The sequence below is a fragment of the Mustelus asterias genome, chromosome 3 (assembly GCF_964213995.1).
Source record: "Mustelus asterias chromosome 3, sMusAst1.hap1.1, whole genome shotgun sequence".
Lineage (NCBI taxonomy): Eukaryota > Metazoa > Chordata > Chondrichthyes > Carcharhiniformes > Triakidae > Mustelus > Mustelus asterias.
In genome coordinates, this window is record NC_135803.1 from 22,544,550 (window position 1) to 22,566,122 (window position 21,573).

The 21,573-nt window shown below is 44.3% G+C and overlaps 1 protein-coding gene across 1 annotated transcript in view; it reads right to left on the minus strand.

Annotated features, from left to right (window-relative positions):
- The window catches only part of LOC144483139 (transmembrane protein 255B), a 62,982-nt gene that overhangs the window by 5,832 nt on the left and 35,577 nt on the right, over positions 1-21,573 (minus strand). Inside the window, exons 4-7 of the mRNA XM_078201931.1 lie at positions 18,506-18,595; positions 16,534-16,614; positions 10,885-10,970; positions 1,547-1,706 (exon numbers count right to left, since the gene is read on the minus strand). Of these exons, the coding sequence (XP_078058057.1) occupies positions 1,547-1,706; positions 10,885-10,970; positions 16,534-16,614; positions 18,506-18,595 (417 nt within the window). The remainder of the gene's footprint in view (positions 1-1,546; positions 1,707-10,884; positions 10,971-16,533; positions 16,615-18,505; positions 18,596-21,573) is intronic.

The following is a 21,573-nucleotide window of genomic DNA, read 5'->3' on the forward strand; positions in this document are numbered from 1 at the left end:
TTTTATCTGGCTGGTCCAGTTTCTAATCAATGGTAAACCTCAGGATGTTTATAGTGGGGAATTGAACAATGGGAATGCAATTGAATATCAAGGGGAGATGGTTAGATTCTTGCTTGATGGAAATAGAAGAATCATAGAATGCCTACAGTGCAGAAGGAGGCCATACGGCCTCCAACTTGCACCAACAACAATCCCATCTAGGCCCTATCCCTGCAACCCTATGTATTTACCCTACCAATGCCCCAACACTAAGGGGCAATCTAACATGGCCAATCAACCTAACCCACACATCTTTGGACTGTGGGAGGAAACCAGAGCACCCGGAGGAAACCCACGCAGACACAGAGAGAACATGCAGAATCCGCACAGACAGTGGACCAAGGTCAGAATTGAACCCGGGTCCCTGACGCTGTGAGGCAGCAGTACTAACCACTGTGTCACCGTGCCGCTCCATGGCCATTGCCTGGCACTTGTGTGGCCACTTACCAGCCCAAGTCTGAATGTTGTCCAGGTCTTGCTGCATGTGGAGATATCTAATGATCTGCAAATAGCACGGAGCTCTTTGCAACCCCCAGTGAACTTCCCCATTCTGACTTTATGATGGAGGGAAGGTCGTTGATGAAGCAGCTGAAGATGGCTGGGACTCTACCCTGAGGAATTCTGCAGTGATGTCCTGAGGCTGAGATGATTGACTTCCAGTGACCTCAACTTCCTTTGAGCTAGCTGTGATGTGGAGATGCCGGCATTGGACTGGGGTGGGTGCATTAAGAAGTCTCACAACACCAGGTTGAAGTCCAACAGGTTTATTGATACAATATAAACTGGTTGGACTTTAACCTGGTGTTGTGAGACTTCTTACTTTGCGCTAGGTGTGAGTTTAACCATGGGACAAATTTCCCCCAGTTCAATTGACTTCAATTTTCCGAGGGTTCCTTAGTGACACATTCAGCTGAATGGTGCCTTGAGGTCAACGACAGACACTCACCCTCTCTACTTGAATTCACCTCTTTTGTCTATGTTTGGACCGAGACTGCAATGGGGCCTGGAGCCAGGAAGCCTGAGTGAAATCAGTAAGTAGGTTCCTGCTGGTAAGAGCCACTCTCCAGCCTTGTCAACAACACCTTCCATCGCTTTCTTGATGACTAAGAGTAGACTAGTGGACTAAATGACCAGATTGAATTTGTCCTATTTATGGACAGGACATACCTGGACAATTTTCTACATCCGCAAGTAGATGCCAGTGTATTGTAACAGCTTGGCTAGAGGGAGGCTAATTCTAGAGCACAAGTTTTCAGTACTTGTAGCCAGGATGTTGTCAGGGCCTTTGCTATAAATGGTGATTTTAGCCATTTCTTCACATCATGTGGAGTGAATCAGGTTGGCTGAAGACTGACTTCTGTGATGTTGGAGACCTCCGGATATTAAAGGACATCAAAAAAATCTAAGCATACATTCTATAAATACATTGACCACTGGCTGCACCTGAAATAAATAAACAGCTATTATTGAAGTTCAAATAACTCTTGGCAAGTCTACATTGTCTTACCGTGTTTTTAAAGTTACCAAGAATGGCAGTGGTGATAATTCCCAAAATGAAGGCGGACACATTCAGCACGGTTACCAGCCAGATCATGATGTACACAGATTGAACTTCCTGGCAACTCTTCACTCCAACAAACTCAAAGTAATTGTCCAAATAATCACCACTACAGAAAGAGAAGTACATAACTGATGAATGACTTTCTATCAAATATGAGTTGACTAATATCTTACTTCAAAGTTTTAAGTTTATTTATTAGTGTCACAAGTAGGCTTACATTAACACTGCAATGAAGTTACTGTGAAAATCCCCTAGTCGCCACAGTCCGGTGCCTGTTTGGGTACACCGAGGGAGAATTTAGCATGGCCACTGCACCTAACCAGCACGTCTTTCAGACTGGGGGAGGAAACCCACGAAGACACGGGGAGAACGTGCAGACTCCGCACAGTCACCCAAATCGGGAATCGAATTTGGTTGAGTTTTTTGAGGAGGTGACAAAAACGATTGACGAGGGAAGGGCCGTGGATGTCGTCTATATGGATTTTAGTAAAGCGTTTGACAAGGTCCCTCATGGCAGGCTGGTGCAAAAGGTTAAATCTCACGGGATAAAAGGTGAGCTAGCTGGATGGGTGGAGAACTGGCTTAGCCATAGAAGTGGAGATGCCGGCGTTGGACTGGGGTAAACACAGTAAGAAGTTTAACAACACCAGGTTAAAGTCCAACAGGTTTATTTGGTAGCAAAAGCCACACAAGCTTTCAGAGCTGCAAGCCCCTTCTTCAGGTGAGTGGGAATTCTGTTCACAAACAGAGCATATAAAGACACAAACTCAATTTACATGAATAATGCACAAACTCAAACACATGAACAGACTGGGAATAGAGGGATACAAACGAATGGTCTAGTTGGGCACATGAGTGGCGCCAGGCTTGGAGGGCCAAAGGGCCTGTTCCCACAGGCAGGAGATCGGGGAACTTTGCCAAGCCCAGAGCTCATTCATAGAAGATTTCCCACCTAAATTGTTTCCACAGAGAGGAGATTGGTGATCAAGGGACACTGATTTAAAATAACTGGCAAAATATTGGTGGGAAACCTTTGTGAGAGACCCTTTTTCTCAGTGATTCAGCATCCATTGCCTTCAAATGTGATGGAAACGGATTGATTAATAGCATTTAAAAGGGTAATGAATCATTAATTTAGAAAGGAAAAAAAGCAGGGTCATGGGGAAGGATCAGGGGAGTGAGACTAATTGGTAGTTCTTTCAGGGTCAGTACTGACATGATAAGCATGGGAAAAGGAGTTGTTCTTTCAGGGTCAGTACTGACATGATAAGCATGGGAAAAGGAGTTGTAGTCCAGAAGTCAGTGAGGGTAGTGAGGTATTGGGGAAGGTAGCAGGGTCAAGGGTGGGTACCGGTAGACAGGAAGGTGGGTTGAAGTGTGTCTACTTCAATGCAAGGAGCATCCGGAACAAGGTAGATGAACTTGGGGCGTGGATTGGTATTTGGGACTACGATGTTGTGGCCATTACGGAGACGTGGGTAGAACAAGGACAGGAATGGTTGTTGGACATTCCGGGGTATAGATGTTTCACTAAGTATAGGGAAGCTGGTAAAAGAGGTGGAGGAGTGGCATTGTTAATCAAGGATAGTTTAACGGCTGCGGAAAGGCACTTCGAGGGGGATCTGCACACTGAGGTAATATGGGCTGAGGTTAGAAATAGGAAAGGAGCGGTCACGTTGTTAGGAGTTTACTTTAGGCCCCCAAATAGTAATAGAGATGTGGATGCTAAGCAGATTATGGATATGTGTGGGGGTCACAGGGTAGTTGTCATGGGGGACTTTAACTTTCCAAATATTGATTGGAACCTTTGTAGGTCAAATAGTTCGGATGGGGCAGTTTTTGTGCAGTGTGTGCAGGAGGGTTTCCTGACACAATATGTGGATAGGCCGACAAGAGGTGAGGCCACATTGGATTTGGTACTGGGAAATGAACCAGGCCAAGTGTTAGATTTAGTTGTGGGAGAGCACTTTGGAGATAGTGACCACAATTCAGTGTCTTTTGTTATTGCAATGGAGAGGGATAGGGCCGTACGGCAGGGCAAGGTTTACAATTGGGGGAGAGGTAATTATGATGCGATTAGGCAAGAATTAGGGGGCATAAGTTGGGAACAGAAACTATCAGAGAAAGGAACTGATGAAAAGTGGAACTTTTTCAAGGAACAAATACTGGATGTCCTTGATAGGTATGTCCCTGTCAGGCAGGGAGGAAATGGCCGAGTGAGGGAACCATGGTTCACGAAAGAGGTGAAATGTCTTGTGAAAAGGAAGAGGGAAGCTTATGTAGGGATGAGGAAACAAGGTTCAGATGGCTCGATTGAGGGTTACAAGTTAGCAAAGAATGAGCTGAAAAAGGGGCTTAGGAGAGCTAGGAGGGGACACGAGAAGTCCTTGGCGGGTCGGATCAAGGAAAACCCCAAGGCTTTTTACTCTTATGTGAGGAATAAAAGAATGACCAGGGTGAGGTTAGGGCCGGTCAAGGACAGTAGCGGGAACTTGTGTATGGAGTCAGTAGAGATAGGTGAGGTGATGAATGAATACTTTTCTTCAGTGTTCACCAAGGAGAGGGGCCATGTTTTTGAGGAAGAGAAGGTGTTACAGGCTAATAGGCTGGAGGAAATAGATGTTCGGAGGGAGGATGTCCTGGCAGTTTTGAATAAACTGAAGGTCGATAAGTCCCCTGGGCCTGATGAAATGTATCCTAGGATTCTTTGGGAGGCAAGGGATGGGATTGCAGCGCCTTTGGCTTTGATCTTTGGGTCCTCGCTGTCCACGGGGATGGTGCCAGAAGACTGGAGAATGGCGAATGTTGTTCCTCTGTTTAAGAAAGGGAATAGAAATGACCCTGGTAATTATAGACCGGTTAGTCTTACTTCGGTGGTTGGTAAATTGATGGAAAAGGTCCTTAGAGATGGGATTTACGACCATTTCGAAAGATGCGGATTAATCCGGGATAGTCAGCACGGATTCGTGAAGGGCAAGTTGTGCCTCACAAATTTGATAGAATTTTTTGAGGAGGTAACTAAGTGTGTTGATGAAGGTAGGGCAGTTGATGTCATATACATGGATTTTAGTAAGGCGTTTGATAAGGTCCCCCATGGTCGGCTTATGATGAAAGTGAGGAGGTGTGGGATAGAGGGAAAGTTGGCCGATTGGATAGGTAACTGGCTGTCTGATCGAAGACAGAGGGTGGTGGTCGATGGAAAATTTTCGGATTGGAGGCAGATTGCTAGCGGAGTGCCGCAGGGATCAGTGCTTGGTCCTCTGCTCTTTGTGATTTTTATTAATGACTTAGGGGAGGGGGCTGAAGGGTGGATCAGTAAATTTGCTGATGACACCAAGATTGGTGGAGTAGTGGATGAGGTGGAGGGCTGTTGTAGGCTGCAAAGAGACATAGATAGGATGCAAGGCTGGGCTGAAAAATGGCAAATGGAGTTTAACCCTGATAAATGTGAGGTGATTCATTTTGGTCGGACTAATTTAAATGTGGATTACAGGGTCAAAGGTAGGGTTCTGAAGACTGTGGAGGAACAGAGAGATCTTGGGGTTCATATCCACAGATCTCTAAAGGTTGCCACTCAAGTGGATAGAGCTGTGAAGAAGGCCTATAGTGTGTTAGCTTTTATTAACAGGGGGTTGGAGTTTAAGAGCCGTGGGGTTATGCTGCAACTGTACAGGACCTTGGTGAGACCACATTTGGAATATTGTGTGCAGTTCTGGTCACCTCACTATAAGAAGGATGTGGAAGCGTTGGAAAGAGTGCAGAGGAGATTTACCAGGATGCTGCCTGGTTTGGAGGGTAGGTCTTATGAGGAAAGGTTGAGGGAGCTAGGGCTGTTCTCTCTGGAGCGGAGGAGGCTGAGGGGAGACTTAATAGAGGTTTATAAAATGATGAAGGGGATAGATAGAGTGAACGTTCAAAGACTATTTCCTCGGGTGGATGGAGCTATTACAAGGGGGCATAACTATAGGGTTCGTGGTGGGAGATACAGGAAGGATATCAGAGGTAGGTTCTTTACGCAGAGAGTGGTTGGGGTGTGGAATGAACTGCCTGCAGTGATAGTGGAGTCAGACACTTTAGGAACATTTAAGCGGTTATTGGATAGGCACATGGAGCACACCAGGATGATAGGGAGTGGGATAGCTTGATCTTGGTTTCAGATAAAGCTCGGCACAACATCGTGGGCCGAAGGGCCTGTTCTGTACTGTACTGTTCTATGTTCTATAAGCTGAATGACCTTCCTGTGCTGTGTGATTCTATGAATCTATGAATTAGCGCTGTGCGTGCCAAAGTTCTTCTTGTATGGCAGCAATCATCAGTCGATCCAACCAGCCATTCTTGTGGCTTCACTCAGTGTGTTAACCAATTTAACATCTGTTCATGCCAACTTGATGACAGTTTTATGCTGTGAGCTCATACGAACCAGAGTGTATAAATGACTTCAAGTTATTCTGTACAGGACCTGCACAGAGGAAGTGTTCTACCAGCCTAGCATTCAAAACTTCTCAAAGGTGCAAGAACATTGTTTGATCCACTGAATGTATTTCTTACTTCTTTTACTCCACCTATTAAAGACTATCCGTTGTTTGATGGCAGGTGTTAACTTCCCTCTGTATTTCTGCACTTGATCTGGCCATGAACAACAGGCTACATGAGTTGCTTAAACAGAATCTGAATAGAAGCAGGTATCATCTGCTAGGCCACTGGGACAAAACAGAATGAAAAGTATCACAACCTCAACAACTGTTCCCAAGTTGGAGAACCTCATGATTGTTTTTCTTGAGGCTGTGACTCAACTCTTGTTCGGCTTCCAGCCAGGCCTATGGAGGCCTGGGGCTGAATTGTATGGGCCACCTGCAGGCTGGACTCTCAATTGAGGGCGCTCTGTCATCTTTTGTGTGAACAAGTGCTTCCTGACATCCTCCCTGAATGGCCAAGCTCTGATTATAAGGTTATATCATTCTTTAGAAGACGTCCCGGAATGGAATGTGCCATTGTCAAAGAGGCTGACTTAAACTTAGTCCCTCCAGGACAATGTGCGGCAAGACTCCATCACTGGCCCCGGACTATCGCAATCTCTTCTGCTGCAGTCCAGGTGGTGACCCACTCTTGAAAGTCCCCCTTAAATGTACTTCACCACATCTTCTTTGGCTGGCCCCAATCTTCTTCTGTCTGGTAGTGTCCACTCTACTGCCACTGTGGCTGGGCATACGTCCTGGAGGCTAAGGACATGTCCTGCCAGCATCAATCGTCTCTCCAGCAAAATGTTCTTCAGGCAACTCTGACGGTCCTCTGGAAGTCTTTCCTGTTTCTCCATGTGATGCCCAAGATCTTATGTAGGCAACACTGGTGAAAGACATCCTACTGGCATGACATCTTTGCTTTTCTCTTCCATGTCTCACTGACATGGATTGTGATTGGTACTGCTATGGACATGTAGTGTCACAGTTTCATGGCTGTATTGATGGTGTTGGATGTCCAGGCTGCTTAGAGCCACTGGAAGTCTGATGATGTTTTGCCAATAATGAGGTGCTGATATGGGATCAGACCACCAACTTGTGTTAGGCAAGATCCACCTGAAGCTGAAGAAGGCAACAAGCACAACGTCACAACAGCCAATTGCAACAGAAAAACTGAAGGACCAGGAAACTTAGATCACTTTCTGGCTGGGCCTCTCCAACAGATTCAAAGTTAGGCAAGTAACATTGCAAAACAGTGGGAACTATTCACAAGAGGGATTACAGAGAGTGCAAAAGTCACCATCCGATGGAGGAGAGGAACCAAAAAAGAATGACCCAAGGTGGAAGTTGATTGATGAAAGAAATCTGGTGAAGAGCAAAAGGGGTGAGGAAAAGAACATACAATGAGAAGTACAGAAGACTGCATAAAGCCACAAAGAAAAACTGCAGACAAGACAAATGAGGATGGATAGAGTTAAGAAGCAGGGAGGTACAAGCAGCGAATTGGAATGTCTCCAAGAGCTGCACAGGAAATGATTGGTGCAAGACGCGACACCACTGTACCAACCAAGGGCAAGGATGGCAAGATGGTATCGATGGATGAGGAGCAGGTGGTGAGGGTGGGTGGAAAACGTTCGGGAGATCCCCGACTAGCCCGACCCCAGCTCCTTGCTCAGATGTGATGGCAGCACCACACCTCAATAACTGAATGTCAACCTGGGAGAAATTGCCAGATTCGGGATCCAAACAGCCTTCAAGAACCAGCAAAACAAGAAGGCACCTGGAATTGGCAAGATGCCAGTGGGGCTATTGAAACATGGCAAGAACATTATCACAACATGGACCTGTTCAACAAGAATCTGGACTGTGGAGGGTGTCCCAGATGACTGGAGGCAAATGTCAAACTGCCAAAGAAGGGGAACCTCAGGGACTGCCACAGCTGGGGACGAAAAACACTGCTGTCAGTACCTGGGAATGTCTTCATCACGGTGCTCCTCAACAGATTGCAAGCAGAAGTAGGCAGTACTCTTCGTGAAGAGTGGACAGGTTTCTGGACAGATCATGCTGCATCAGATCTTTACACTCTGAAGCATCTGGGAGCAGAGTCCAGAGTAGCAGAAGCCACTTATTATCAATTTCATTCACTTCAAAAAGTCTTTTGACAGCATCCAGCAGAAGTTCCTCCAGTACCTCGCAAGAGAGTACAGCATCCCAGAGCATCAACATCTTCACCACAACTCTCATTGCTGTATCAAAACCAGAATGGGCAATGAGAACTCTTTCAACATCCGCACAGGAGGATGGCAAAGCTGCTTACCTTCAACATTCCTTCTCCTCTTGGTTATTGAGTTCACTATGAGAGAGGCCAAAGATAGTATAAAATAGTACAAGCCTTTATCATTCTTCCTTTATCTCAATTGCCTTAACCTATTGTTATTTAAGAAGTACTTGTTGAAGGCCAAAATCTCCTGTGCAACTACAAGTATCCAATTGGAAGGAGAGCGGAACCAACCAACAACAGATACCAAAATAAAGATGAACTTCAGTTAAAAAGTAGTGTCAGTGTTTCATATCAATTTTAGTGTGAGCACTTTTGGATGATTCCTTAACAATTATTACTGAGCAATGTCTCACTTAGGTAGAATCATTTCGACCTGAATTGGTTCTGTCAGACTGTTAGGAACTGCTCCTTTTTGTACAGGTTTGGAGCGGCATGGTGGCACAGTGATTAGCACTGTGCCTTACATTGCCAGGAACCTGGGTTCAATTCCGGCCTCGGGTCACTGTCTGTGTGGAGTTCACACATTCTCCCCGTGTCTGCGTGGGTTTCCTTCAGGTGCTCCGGTTTCCTCCCACGGTCTAAAGATGTGCGGATTAAGTTGATTTGCCATGCTAAATTGACCCTAGTGTTGGGGGGATTAGCAGGGTAAATGTGTGGGTTTACGGGAATAGGGATCTGGGTGGGGTTGCTGTAGGTGCAGACTCGATGGGCTGAATGGCCTCCTTCTGCACTGTAGGGATTCTATATTTGAAGTTTGATTAAACTGTCCCTTTAATATGCAATATTGACTTTTAATGAATGCTAAAACAGGGGTGATGTACAAGGGAAAAACAGTGAAAAGAAAAAGCGGATTAGTAGCATTATATTTATTACACTGACACTGGACTCACATTTCAGAGGTCAGGCACTGTGTGGATTTTAACCTTTATTGTTACTTTGGTTGACTTGCATTGTAAAACTAACAGTTTTTTTTACTAATTAATAAAACTGCTGTGAGTGCAAGCTTAACAATTAGGCTTCACTAAGGTTAGAAATAGAGACTTGTAAAAGAAAGCTGTTGGGGGAAAAGCCATTAGCAACATTTATGTTGCATATGTGCTATTATGAACAAAATTCTCATCATTTAATCATAAATCGTCAAAGGTTTGGAAATGGTTTGTGGCTACAATCTATTTTTTAGTATCTCTGTTCACTTTAACCTTTGTCTTGTGTGTTGTCATGATAAGACGAAACTGTGACTGAGTGGGATCTACCTAATAACTTCACCAGCTAATCAAAAACATTCTGAATTGTTTAAAGAAGATCTGTTTCTTTAAAACAAACAAGAAAATACACTGAGCAAAGATGGCTGCCGCTAGTCACATGATGTCTGACACTGTAAGTTTACCTATTTTCTGGATAGTTCCTACATGGGTCACATTGAAGACCTGCCCAGGCATGTTGCTTGGAATTTCACACCTGGGAAGTGTCAAGTCCACTTCAAAAAAGGAACTTTGAAAGGAAGCTATTAAAAATGCAAAGTACTAGAATTTAATCAACAGTAATTGTGACAAGACAATAGGAACTGTAACCAGTCAGGTACACAAAATAGACTTAACGAAACCTCCTGTCGTTCCTACTATCTTAAAATGTGTCAAAGCTTTCTGAGATAAAAGATTAAAAATTTGATTATTTGTTCTACGACAATGACTTAATCAAATTCCATTCTTAGAAAATTCAAGAACTGGTTTTACCAAGACATGATATGGAGATGCCGGCATTGGATTGGGGTGGGCACAGTAAGAAGTCTCACAACACCAGGTTAAAGTCCAACAGGTTTATTTGGTAGCATTAGCTTTCAGAGCCCCAAGCCCCTTCTTCAGGTGATCTGAAATCCTGTTGGACTTTAACCTGGTGTTGTGAGACTTCTTACTGTGTTTGCCAAGACAGACAGATCAGCCAGTCTAAAGCCATCAAAATCAGCTGGAAAAAACTGCTGAAGGAAGGAATTTCTCTCTCTTTTTCTCATTGAAACTTAGATTGCTTCCTGGAAAGTGCAGATACCCGAAGTTCAATTCAACTTTTCAGGATTTTAAAGGGAAATGAGCTAACTTCAAACAGCTGCAACTTTCAACAATCTATGCCTCAAGGGCAAGCAAGCAAAGGATGTAATCATATGTTCTTTTAACTTTTATCTGGACTCTCACTTTTCTTACTTCTAAGATCTGTGTGTCATTTATCTTTTATGACTTTTTTCTCGGGTTTAGTAACAAATGAGCCGATTCCTTCTTTAACTCAAGAAAACCAGGTTTGATTGGCTCCTTATTAAAAAGTAAGTGCATTCAGATTGGACGAGTCATTTACAGGAGTTTCAAAAACCTTTGTCCCGACCAATCGAGGGAGCTGAATAAAGGGGAGCCGCTCACTCCCCTCCACACCCTTTTGTAACAGTGTGTTCATCTCTCCTTTGTGCACATGTCTCTTTCTCATTTCCTTGTGTCCCTTCTCTGTGCTCTTCTCTAAATAAAGACAGTTAATGCTACAATACAGAAAGACAGAATACTCACTTTGCACAATCGTACAGGTCACAGCAATAGCAAGTGTTACTCCGCACTTTCAGACTGCATGATTCTTTGAAATTCTGGCAAGGCACCTGCTCCCGTCAGAAAAACACTGAACTGTAAAATGATGGCCACACATTTGGTAACAAGAAAAGCTGAATAACCATCCTAAGAGTTATGTTAATGTGTGGGAATAAAGAATATTAAATGTCGTAACTAAAACATTGCTGCTACTAACCATCCAGTTGTGTATATGCCCATTACTGATCGTCTCCTTGTCCAAGTCTGCAATGTTATTTCAAATGGTATTGAGCGATTGAATGTGAGAGCTGGCTATCTTGTTCTCAATGAATATTGAAGTTGTAAACATAGATATAATCACCATCTCACCTATCATGATGTAAGTGCGAATTAATCCCTCACACATGACTTCTCACGTCCTAGTTGTGTGCATGAAACTATATTACTTCCAGCTTTACCCGAACACCATCTGGTTATATAAGTAATCATGATGTGGAGATGCCGGCGTTGGACTGGGGTAAGCACAGTAAGAAGTCTCACAACACCAGGTTAAAGTCCAACAGGTTTATTTGGTAGCAAATACCATAAGCTTTCGGAGCAATGCTCCTTCGTCAGATGGAGTGGTCTCTGTTCTCAAACAGGGCACAGACACAGAAATCAAATTACAGAATACTGATTAGAATGCAAATCTCTACAGCCAGCCAGGTCTTAAATGCACAGACAATGTGGGTGGAGGGAGCATTCAACACAGGTTAAAGAGATGTGTATTGTCTCCAGACAGTACAGCTTGTGAAATTGTGCAAGTCCAGGAGTCAAGCTGCAGGAGTCCAGGAGTCCAGGAGTACAGCTTGACTCCTGGACTTGCACAATTTCACAAGCTGTACTGTCTGGAGACAATACACATCTCTTTAACCTGTGTTGAATGCTCCCTCCACCCACATTGTCTGTGCATTTAAGACCTGGCTGGCTGTAGAGATTTGCATTCTAATCAGTATTCTGTAATTTGATTTCTGTGTCTGTGCCCTGTTTGAGAACAGAGACCACTCCATCTGACGAAGGAGCATTGCTCCGAAAGCTTATGGTATTTGCTACCAAATAAACCTGTTGGACTTTAACCTGGTGTTGTGAGACTTCTTACTGTATATAAGTAATAACAGCCTTTAGAACTGGCTTCCTTTGTATAAATGTTTCCCCTTGGTGCAGGGGCTGATGACTAAGGGGCATAGATTTAAGGTAAGGGGCGGAGGTTTAGAGGGGATGTCAGGAAAAACGTTTTGACACAAAGGGAGTCTGGAACTCACTGCCTGAAAGGGTGGTGGAGGCATAACATTTAAATATTTAGATGTGTGCTTGAGATGCCATGGCATACAAGGCTGTTGGCCAAGTGCTGGGGAATGGAATCAGAATAGTTAGGTGGTTTGACCGGCACAGGTGCGACGGGCTGAAGGGCCTTTCTGTGCTGTATGCCTCTATGACTCTATGCACCGTGGTCTTTTCCCCTAACTTCTTGCACCTTTTCCTTCTTCAAGCATCTTAAACGTATTCCAATCTCTTTTGAATTTCCTATCAAATCCTTATTGACTCCCATGTCACCCACTATTCCCCAACATCGGCCATGTTTCTCTTTGGATATACTTTGTTATTCCTCTTTCTTCATTTTCTTGTATTTCTAACCTGCTAAATCCTTTTCCTTTTATACTCTTCCAACTCCATTTACTTCTACATTTACCGGTAGAAAAAAACTTTCCCCCTGAGCTTTCTCAAGCCCTAATTGATTGAACGAACATCTCTTCTGTTTGGCTGCAAGAGTCCTGATGAAAAGACCTTTCCCAATCTTAGCCGAGTTTACAAACTCTGGGAGTGGGGATCTGTGTGAAAAACCCTGGGAAGTGGCAGGGCAGGTTGAGAGAGTCGTAAAATCCTGGGTCAGCTTCAACTGGTGGTGAGATCTCCCTCAATGGGTGCAAGGTCAAGCTAATGATGTTGTGTCAGCATTATCTAACCGTCTGGGTGTATGTTTGCAATGGCAGGGGGCTGCAGACAGTGGCCTGACTCTGCAGGGGAAAGATGATGACTTACAGCGAGGACATCGTGTTCAGTGATATGTCTGACTCCTGCCTAACAGAAGCTTTCAGAACGCTGCTCCTTCATCAAGTGGGTGGCCACTCACCTGATGAAGGAGCAGCGCTCCGAAAGCTCGTGATATCAAATAAACCTGTTGGACTTTACAGTGGTGTTGTGGGATTTCTTACTGTGCCTACCCCAGTCCAACGCCAGCATCTCCACATCAGGGCTGCCTAACAGAGAGCTGCATGCACCCTGCCAATGAATGGGCACATCAAAGGATTCATCAAAGTTGGAATAAATAGTCTTAGGCACTGCAGGGCCCTCTAAGTATGTGGCCAGGTTTTCACTTTTTGGGGGAAGCGATGATCTAGTGGTATTATCGCAGACTATTAATTCAGAAACTCAGCTAATGTTCTGGGGACCCAGATTCGAATCCCGCGGGATATCTGGAATTAAGAATCTACTGATGACCGTGAAACTATTGTCTTTTGTCGGAAAAACTGATGTGGTTCACTAATTTCCTTAGGGAAGGAAATCTGCCGTGTACTCAGTCTGGCCTACATGTGACTCCAGAGCCACAGCAATGTGGAGTTTGCACATTCTCCTCGTGTCTGCGTGGGTTTCCTCCGGGTGCTCCGGTTTCCTCCCACAGTCCAAAGATGTGCGGGTTCGGTTGATTGGACATGCTAAAATTGTCTTTAGTGTCCTGGGATGCGTAGGTTAGAGGGATTAGTGGATAAATATGTAGGGATATGGGGGTAGGGCCTGGGTGGGATTGTGGTCGGTGCAGACTCGATGGGCTGAATGGACTCTTTCTGTGCTGTAGGGTTTCTAAGATTCTAAGATTTCTAGAATGTGGTTGACTCTCGACTGCCCTCTGAAATGGCCTAGCAAGCCATTCAGTTCAAAGGCAACTAGGGATGGGCAATAAATGCTGGCCAGTCAGCGATGCCCGTGTCCCACAAATGAATTTTTAAAAACCTTTCATCTTACACCCGGAGTGGGCAGGCAGTCCGCACATCGGCAGTCCCTTGGCCTCTCCTGCTCAGGTGAAGAGATGCAAAATTGAATTGCTCTGGTCTGGATAGGTGGGTAGGGAGGTTTATACCAGTGATTGGTGCGAACAAGTTCAGCTGTGGCTGAGTTTCTGGATTAATAGTTTAGTGATAATACCACTAGGCCATCGTCTCCCCCGAAAAGTGAATCAGAAGGAAGCCGTCATAGGTGCAACGTTAAGCTCATGGCCATAAAAACTTTTGTTGGTGAGGCTCAAGATCTGCTCAGAAATTACACTGGAGATGTCGGCGTGATTCACACCATTTTTCTCACCAGAACCGACATTCTGCCAAATTCTGGTAGGATCGCCCCGTAGGTGAAGCTTCAGTGAACACTGATTCCATCTCAAAGGGAACATTGTGTTCGGTTATGGGCAGCACACATTCGGAAGGATTTGAGGGCATTTGACAGAATGTGGAAATGATTTACAAGAATGATTGCATGGATGAAGAACACACGTCGTGGGAATAGATTGGAGAAGCTGGGACCGTCCTTGTCCTGTAAGAGGTTCCTCTCCTTCTGCTTCAGTTGTCAGCATCGCCGACTAATATCCATTTTCCACTAACGTTTCTATGGGTAGTGCTATGGGTAAACCAGGGATGGCCTGGTCATCCTGCTAATGAAAACTTTAAAATGGAAATAACCTAAAGATGGGCTTGAAGATTACAAGTGAAGAAGGTTGTGACTGTTTCCTTTGGCAGCCTGTTCCGTTGTGGAATTGTCTTTGGTGGAGGCAGGGGAAGGATTGTCGATACACTGCCTGAAGTTAAATGGTCTTTCTAGTTTGTGTGAACAGCTAACTCTTGTTTGGTCCTTACCAGAGGACACCAAATACTCGTTTCTATCAATTCAGTCTAGTCTGTATTTTATAGTGTGATTCTACTATTCCTTTAAGAAATGTATCTTTGTCATATTTCTTGTAAGGGGTATGTTTAAAATTCAGCTCTGTTGTACATGGTGCTGAATTGTCTGGGCAACAGGCATCTCAAATGTTGAGAATGTAGGATGATGACTGATTTCAGCTAATGATGTGTTTGTCCAAACAGAGTTAATGCATTTGTAGGTATTTAGGTTTCCCTTGGGGTTTCAGACTAGGGTTTTAATTTGGTTGATTGACAATAGACAGAGTCATGTGCTAATAGGAGGAGCTAAGCTTGCATGGAAGATACACTCTTTCTCTTTTATTTTAAACCAGTCAGTTTTCTGCCTGGTCCTGAAAGAAGCAAGAGGTGTCTTTCTGTCTCTCTCTCTCTTTGGAGGCTGCTGTGTGGGGCTGTCAGAAGACACGTCTCTCTCTCTTTCTCTCTCTCTCTAGAAGTGTTATAGGACTTATCACAAGAACAAGCACATAAGCCTTTGTTGCTAACTGATTTTGAAAAGGGATTTTAAATTAGTAAAAGGAATATTGCTTAAATTGGAACTCAATTTAAGGTTAACAGCAAAGGACTATATCTTGCCACATTTTAGTGTTGTTCAATTGTTAAATGTTAAGCTAATTCATTTGTTATAATTAAATTATGTTGTTAAATAAAGTTCGTTTTGATAAAAGCTTCCCAGTTTGTCAATAGAATGGTGCATAAGTGAGACTTCATATCCCCACATTAATACCAAAATAGCAAACAGTTGGCGTCTAGTTTAACTTCATAAACCTTGGGGCTTTCTGATTCGTACTCTAACAATAGAACATGGTCAGTCTATCCTTTTCCCTCCTTTGCTGTGTTGATTCACATTCCAACTCTTTGATCAAGGATGCGACGCTGATACGTTTCCCGTCCTGACTTGTGCAGAATCATGCAACATATCTTTGGGTTGCTTCAATCTTATTTATAGCTCTCGCCGTGTCGGGATCTGGAATGCACTGCCTGAGAGTGTGTAGAGTCTGAGAGGGAGTTGGATAATTATCTGCAGAGAAAATGTTTGCAGGGCTACTTGGAAAATGTTAGCTTCTGTACAGCAGAGACCCACAGCTGGGTTTGATTTAAGCATTTCAGAGTTGTGCACCTGTAAATAATTTGTTTTAATGGCCAATACTTTGCCAACCTTTTGAGATTTCTGAGAACCCACAAGTGTTTAACTCAAAATGTTACATAAGAGTCTGAAAAATAATATTCCTAGCATAATATAAACACTCACACAACAGCAAGGGCCAATACCTTCAGGAATAAAAAGATAAAGATTTGGGGCAGAGGAAACAGCAAGGCGCAAGTTGAGAAATTTAATCATAAAACATAATTCGTTAAAGAAATGATCAAAATAAGGTTTATTACAATTGGAATTTTCTTTAATTCTTTGCATTAAATATTCTGATTTGAAATTATGATGGCTGAATTGTTTTATTTTATGTTTTTATACATTTGATGTCCTCTCCATTTCGCATTTCAATAATATCCTTGCCTTTAAAGCAAATTGCAATATTAGGAAACCTTGACTATGTTTACCAGTCAGGATTGAAATTCCAAACAATATATGACCATTTGAACCATTCAGAGTCCACAAATTACTTCTACTTACGGTAGCCAGGTAATTTTCATAAATATAATTCTGTCCACTGGTGTAATATTGGCATCTACCTACACGCAGTGGTCTTAGATCCTAGGAACAAGAAAGATATTTTTAAAAGATCTTCGATAAAGTCTGATGCGCGATATAACACACGAGAGGCTGGATGTACTCGGGAAATAAAGGCTATTATTGCCAACAATAACAGAGCTACCATATACAGTATACAATCCCAGACTAAAGGGTCACCAGGCAGAGCAGTGACCTTTATACCTCTCCCAGGAGGCGGGGCCGACTGGGGTGTACCATAATGGACTATATTAACAGGTAGAACAGCCCAACCCTAACCCCAACAGTAACATATCTACAGACTCATAGTACTGGCCAGACCCTGGCTCAGCACTACCTGGTGGGAACCAACAATGGTTCACCACAAAGTCATCATTCAATAAATTTCAGAAACAATCCACACTAACTTCTTCCTTAAAGGGGAGGCAGTACCGTAGTGGTATTGTCACTGGACTAATAATCCAGAGACCTAGGGCAATCCCTTGGGATCCCGGGTTCAAACGCTGCCACGGCAGATGGTGAAATTTGAATTCAGGAAAGAAAATCTGGAATTAAATGTCTAATTAACCATTGTCGATTGTCGTAAAAACCCTTTTGCCCTAATGTCCTTTAGGGAAGGAAATCTGTCTTCCTTATCCGGTCTGGCCAATACGCGACTCCAGATCCACAGCAATGTGGTTGACTCTTAAATGACCTCTGAAATGGCCGAGCAAGCCACTTAGTTCCAGGGTAATTAGGGATGGGCAATAAATGCTGGCCTTGCCAGTGACGCCCACATCGCATGAATGAATATAAAAAAAACTTGAAAGAGTTTTGTTTACAAATTATTTGTAATGAGTTGTTCCTATTCGCTATTGTTTTTGGTACCCACCTCCCCTTTATTTCCACCCCCTCTCCCCTACAGAATGTTGATTTTAAAATCCATTTATCGCCTAGCACTCTACTCTAAAACCTGCTGCTAGCTTCCAACTCATTCCCTTTATCTCTGACCTCCATTTGGATTATTTCCTAGTTCACTGGAGAGCTCACCATCTCTTTTTGAAAAATGCCATGGGATCTTTCAGATCCCTTTGAAAGATTGGATGAGCTAAATGGGGCCCAGATTTAATGTCTCATTCAAAGATCAGTAATAATGCTGTTTAATTCTACAGGTGGCACGGTGGCACAGTGGTTAGCACTGCTGCCTCACAGTGCCAGGGACCCGGGTCCAATTCTGGCTTTTGTGACTGTCTGTGTGGAATTTGCACTTTCTCCCTGTCTGAGTGGGTTTCCTCCCACAGTCCAAAGATGTACAGGTTAGGTGGATTGGCCATGCTAAACTGCCCCTTAGTGTCCAAAGGTGTGTAGGGGGATTAGCGGGCAAAACACATGGGATTATGGGGATAGGGCCTAGGTCAGATGCTCTGTCAGAGAGTTAGTGCAGACTTAATAGGCCGAATGGTCTCCTTCTGCACTGTAGGATTCTATAAGGGTGTCTTATTGTTGGTGAGTACTGAGGGGGGGTAACTAGGGGCAAGCACGGTGGCACAGTGGTTACCATTGTTGCCTCACAGCGCCAGGGACCCAGGTTCAATTTCCGGCCTCGGGTGACTGTCTATGTGGAATTTGCACATTCTGCCCGTGTCTGCATGGGTTTTCTCCGGGTGCTCCAGTTTCCTCCCACAGTCCAAAAGATGTGCGGGTTAGGTGGATTGGTCATTGCTAAATTGCCTCTTAGTGTCAGGGGGACTAGCTAGGGTAAATACATTGGGTAATGGGGATAGGGCCTGGGTGGGATTGTGGTCAGTGCAGACTCGATGGGCCGAATGGCCTCCTTCTGCACTGTAGGGATTCTATGATTTCTATGAACCACCCTGCTTCTTGAGGACCAATGTATCTGCTCTTTGTTTTAAATTGAAAGAAAAATGTAACTCACAATATTTATCGCTGTGAAGACACCGTCCACAACCACACAGGTGAATGCTCCTATAACTCCCAAACTGAGGAAAGTGATGGCTGCGACCAGCTACGATCCGAAAAAGGAAAACAAATGCAGATTAAGAAGTGAACGTTTTAATCAGTTCAATTTAAAACTCGAGAGGCACTGCAGGTTTCCTTTTACAGGTAAGTGCTTCATATAAAACAACAAAGACTGCTTCAATTCAGGATTTTCCATCAACAACTTGCATTTAGCTTTACTTATATTGTGCAATTAATGTAGACAGTGTGAGACAGTGAGGATAGCGGTGATGGGTCAATGGGATTTAGTGCAAGTTAGGCCACTGGCAGCAGAGATTTAGATAACCCCACACTTCCTGAAGCTGGAAGACGGGATGTCGGCCTGGAATGCAGTGAAGTCCGGAGGTAAGAAAGGCCTGAAATAGGGTGTCAGCAACAGATGAGCTGAGGCAGGGTGGATTCAGGCAATGTTACAGCGTCGCAAATAAGTGGTCTTCGTGATGGTGTGAATATGTGGTTGGAAAATCATCTCTGGGTGAATTATGATACCGAGACTGCGAACAGTCTGCTTCAGACTCAGACAGGTGCCAGAGAGAGAGACGGAGTCCGCGGCTAGAGAACAGAATTTGCGTTCAGCAAAGACAATGGCCGTAAATGTTACAGCCATTCACGCCGGCAGGAGTTTCCCAACCCGCTGCAGTGAACAGAGATTTGGCTGGGAGCCAAAACCTCCAACTTCACTGCGGCGGCAGCGTGGTGTGAACGGCTGGTAAGATCACGTCCCAATGGCTTTGGACTTCTCAATGATGAGTTGGAGGAAGTTTCTGCTCATCAGGGAGTGGGAAAGCTTGATCTTCATTTCAGATAAAGCTCGGCACAACATCGTGGGCCGAAGGGCCTGTTCTGTGTGCTGTACTGTTCTATGTTCTATCTGGGACTGGCGCCAGGCAAGCAGCCTGATAAATCAAAACCAGTGCAAGGGTTGAGAGAGGTGCTGGAGTCATCAGTGTACGTGTGAAAACTAACGCAGTGTTTCTGAATGGTGTCCCAGAGGGTAGCTTGTGAGTGAGGAATAGGAAGTGGGGGAGGGGATGAGGAGAGATCCTCAGGGACATGGAGATAATGAGAGGAGTGGGAAGAGAAACCCTTGGTGATTCCACTGCTACTCTCTTAGTCATCTCCTTTGCATTTGTTTGCTTACACGCTCATGTTCAGAGAACTCCAGCTGTGTCGTTGGCTGCGCTTCTTTAGTATAGACATCTGCTCCTGCCCCTCCTTTCAGTCTCCTCATCACATCTCACCCTCAGCCACATGCCATCTCAATACTGTTCAGAAGTGTAAAGCTGTCTGGAGATTTCAATGTTTTTAATGAACGTTTGAGAATCACATCCACATTCATTCAGTTAGGACCATTTCACACTCGGAAACTGTCTTCCTGTCTGCGAAAGCATAATGGCTTCTTTCTCCCGCTGCGCCCTGAATAATGAAATGTTCTAACTGTGTAAAATCCCACCTCTTATAATGGACAATACTGACAGGCGGCCATTGCAACGAGCAATGAGCGAAAGATGGGTAGGCCCCAGACACAAGGGAGAAGAGAGCATGCATCATTCAGGGAGCCCCCCCCCCCCCACTAAGGAAAAGATGAGAGGGTTAATTAGGCAGTCTGTGGAGGCTCACCAATAACTGAATTAAAACCTTTAATGGGTACTGCGTGGAAGCCTTACTCCACAGCCACAGGCCACAGTCAGTAAGGATAGGCAATAACACCTCCTCCACGATCATCCTCAACACCGGTGCTCTGCAAGGCTGTGTTCTCAGCCCCCTATTTTACTCCTTATACACCTATGATAGTGTGGCTAAATTCCTCTCCAATTCGATTTCCAAGTTTGCTGATGACACTCCACCATTGTGGTCGGATCTCAAACAATGACACTAGTGCAGATGACACTAAGATTGATGGCATAGCGTTCAGTGAAGAAAGTTATCTCCAACTGCAACGGGATCTTGATCAATTGGGCCAGTGGACTGACAAATGGCGGATGGAGTTTAATTTAGACAAATGCGAGGTGATGCATTTTGGTAGATTGAACCAGGGCAGGACTTACTCAGTTAATGGTAGGGCGTTGGGGAGAGTTACAGAACAAAGAGATCTCGGGGTACATGTTCATAGCTCCTTGAAAGTGGAGTCACAGGTGGACAGAGTGGTGAAGAAGGCATTCGGCATGCTTGGTTTCATCGGTCAGAACATTGAATACAGGAGTTGGAATGTCTTGTTGAAGTTGTACAAGACATTGGTAAGGCTACACTTGGAATACTGTGTACAGTTCTGGTCACCCTATTATAGAAAGGATATTATTAAACTAGAAAGAGTGCAGAAAAGATTTACTAGGATGCTACCAGGACTTGGTGGTTTGAGTTATAAGGAGAGGCTGGATAGACTGGGACTTTTTTCTCTGGAGCGTAGGAGGCTGAGGGGTGATCTTATAGAGGTCTATAAAATAATGAGGGGCACAGATCAGCTAGATAGTCAATATCTTTTCCCAAAGGTAGGGGAGTCTAAAACTAGAGGGCATAGGTTTAAGGTGAGAGGGGAGAGATACAAAAGTGTCCAGAGGGGCAATTTTTTCACACAGAGGGTGGTGAGTGTCTGGAACAAGCTGCCAGAGGTAGCAGTAGAGAGGGGTACAATTTTGTCTTTTAAAACGCATTTAGATAGTTACATCGGTATGATGGGTATAGAGAGATATGGGCCAAATGTGGGCAATTGGGATTAGCTTAAGGGTTTTAAAAAAAAAGGGCGGCATGGAAAAGTTGGGCCGAAGGGCCTGTTTCCATGCTGTAAACCTCTATGACTCGATGACTCTAATGACGAGACAGAGTACAGGAAAGAGATGGAGAAGCTGGTGAACTGGTGCGACGACAATAATCTCTCCCTCAATGTTAACAAAACAAAGGAGATGGTCATCGACTTCAGGAAGTGTAGTGGAGGGCATGCCCCTGTCAATGGGGCATCAATGGGGACAGAGTATAAATGGTTGAGAG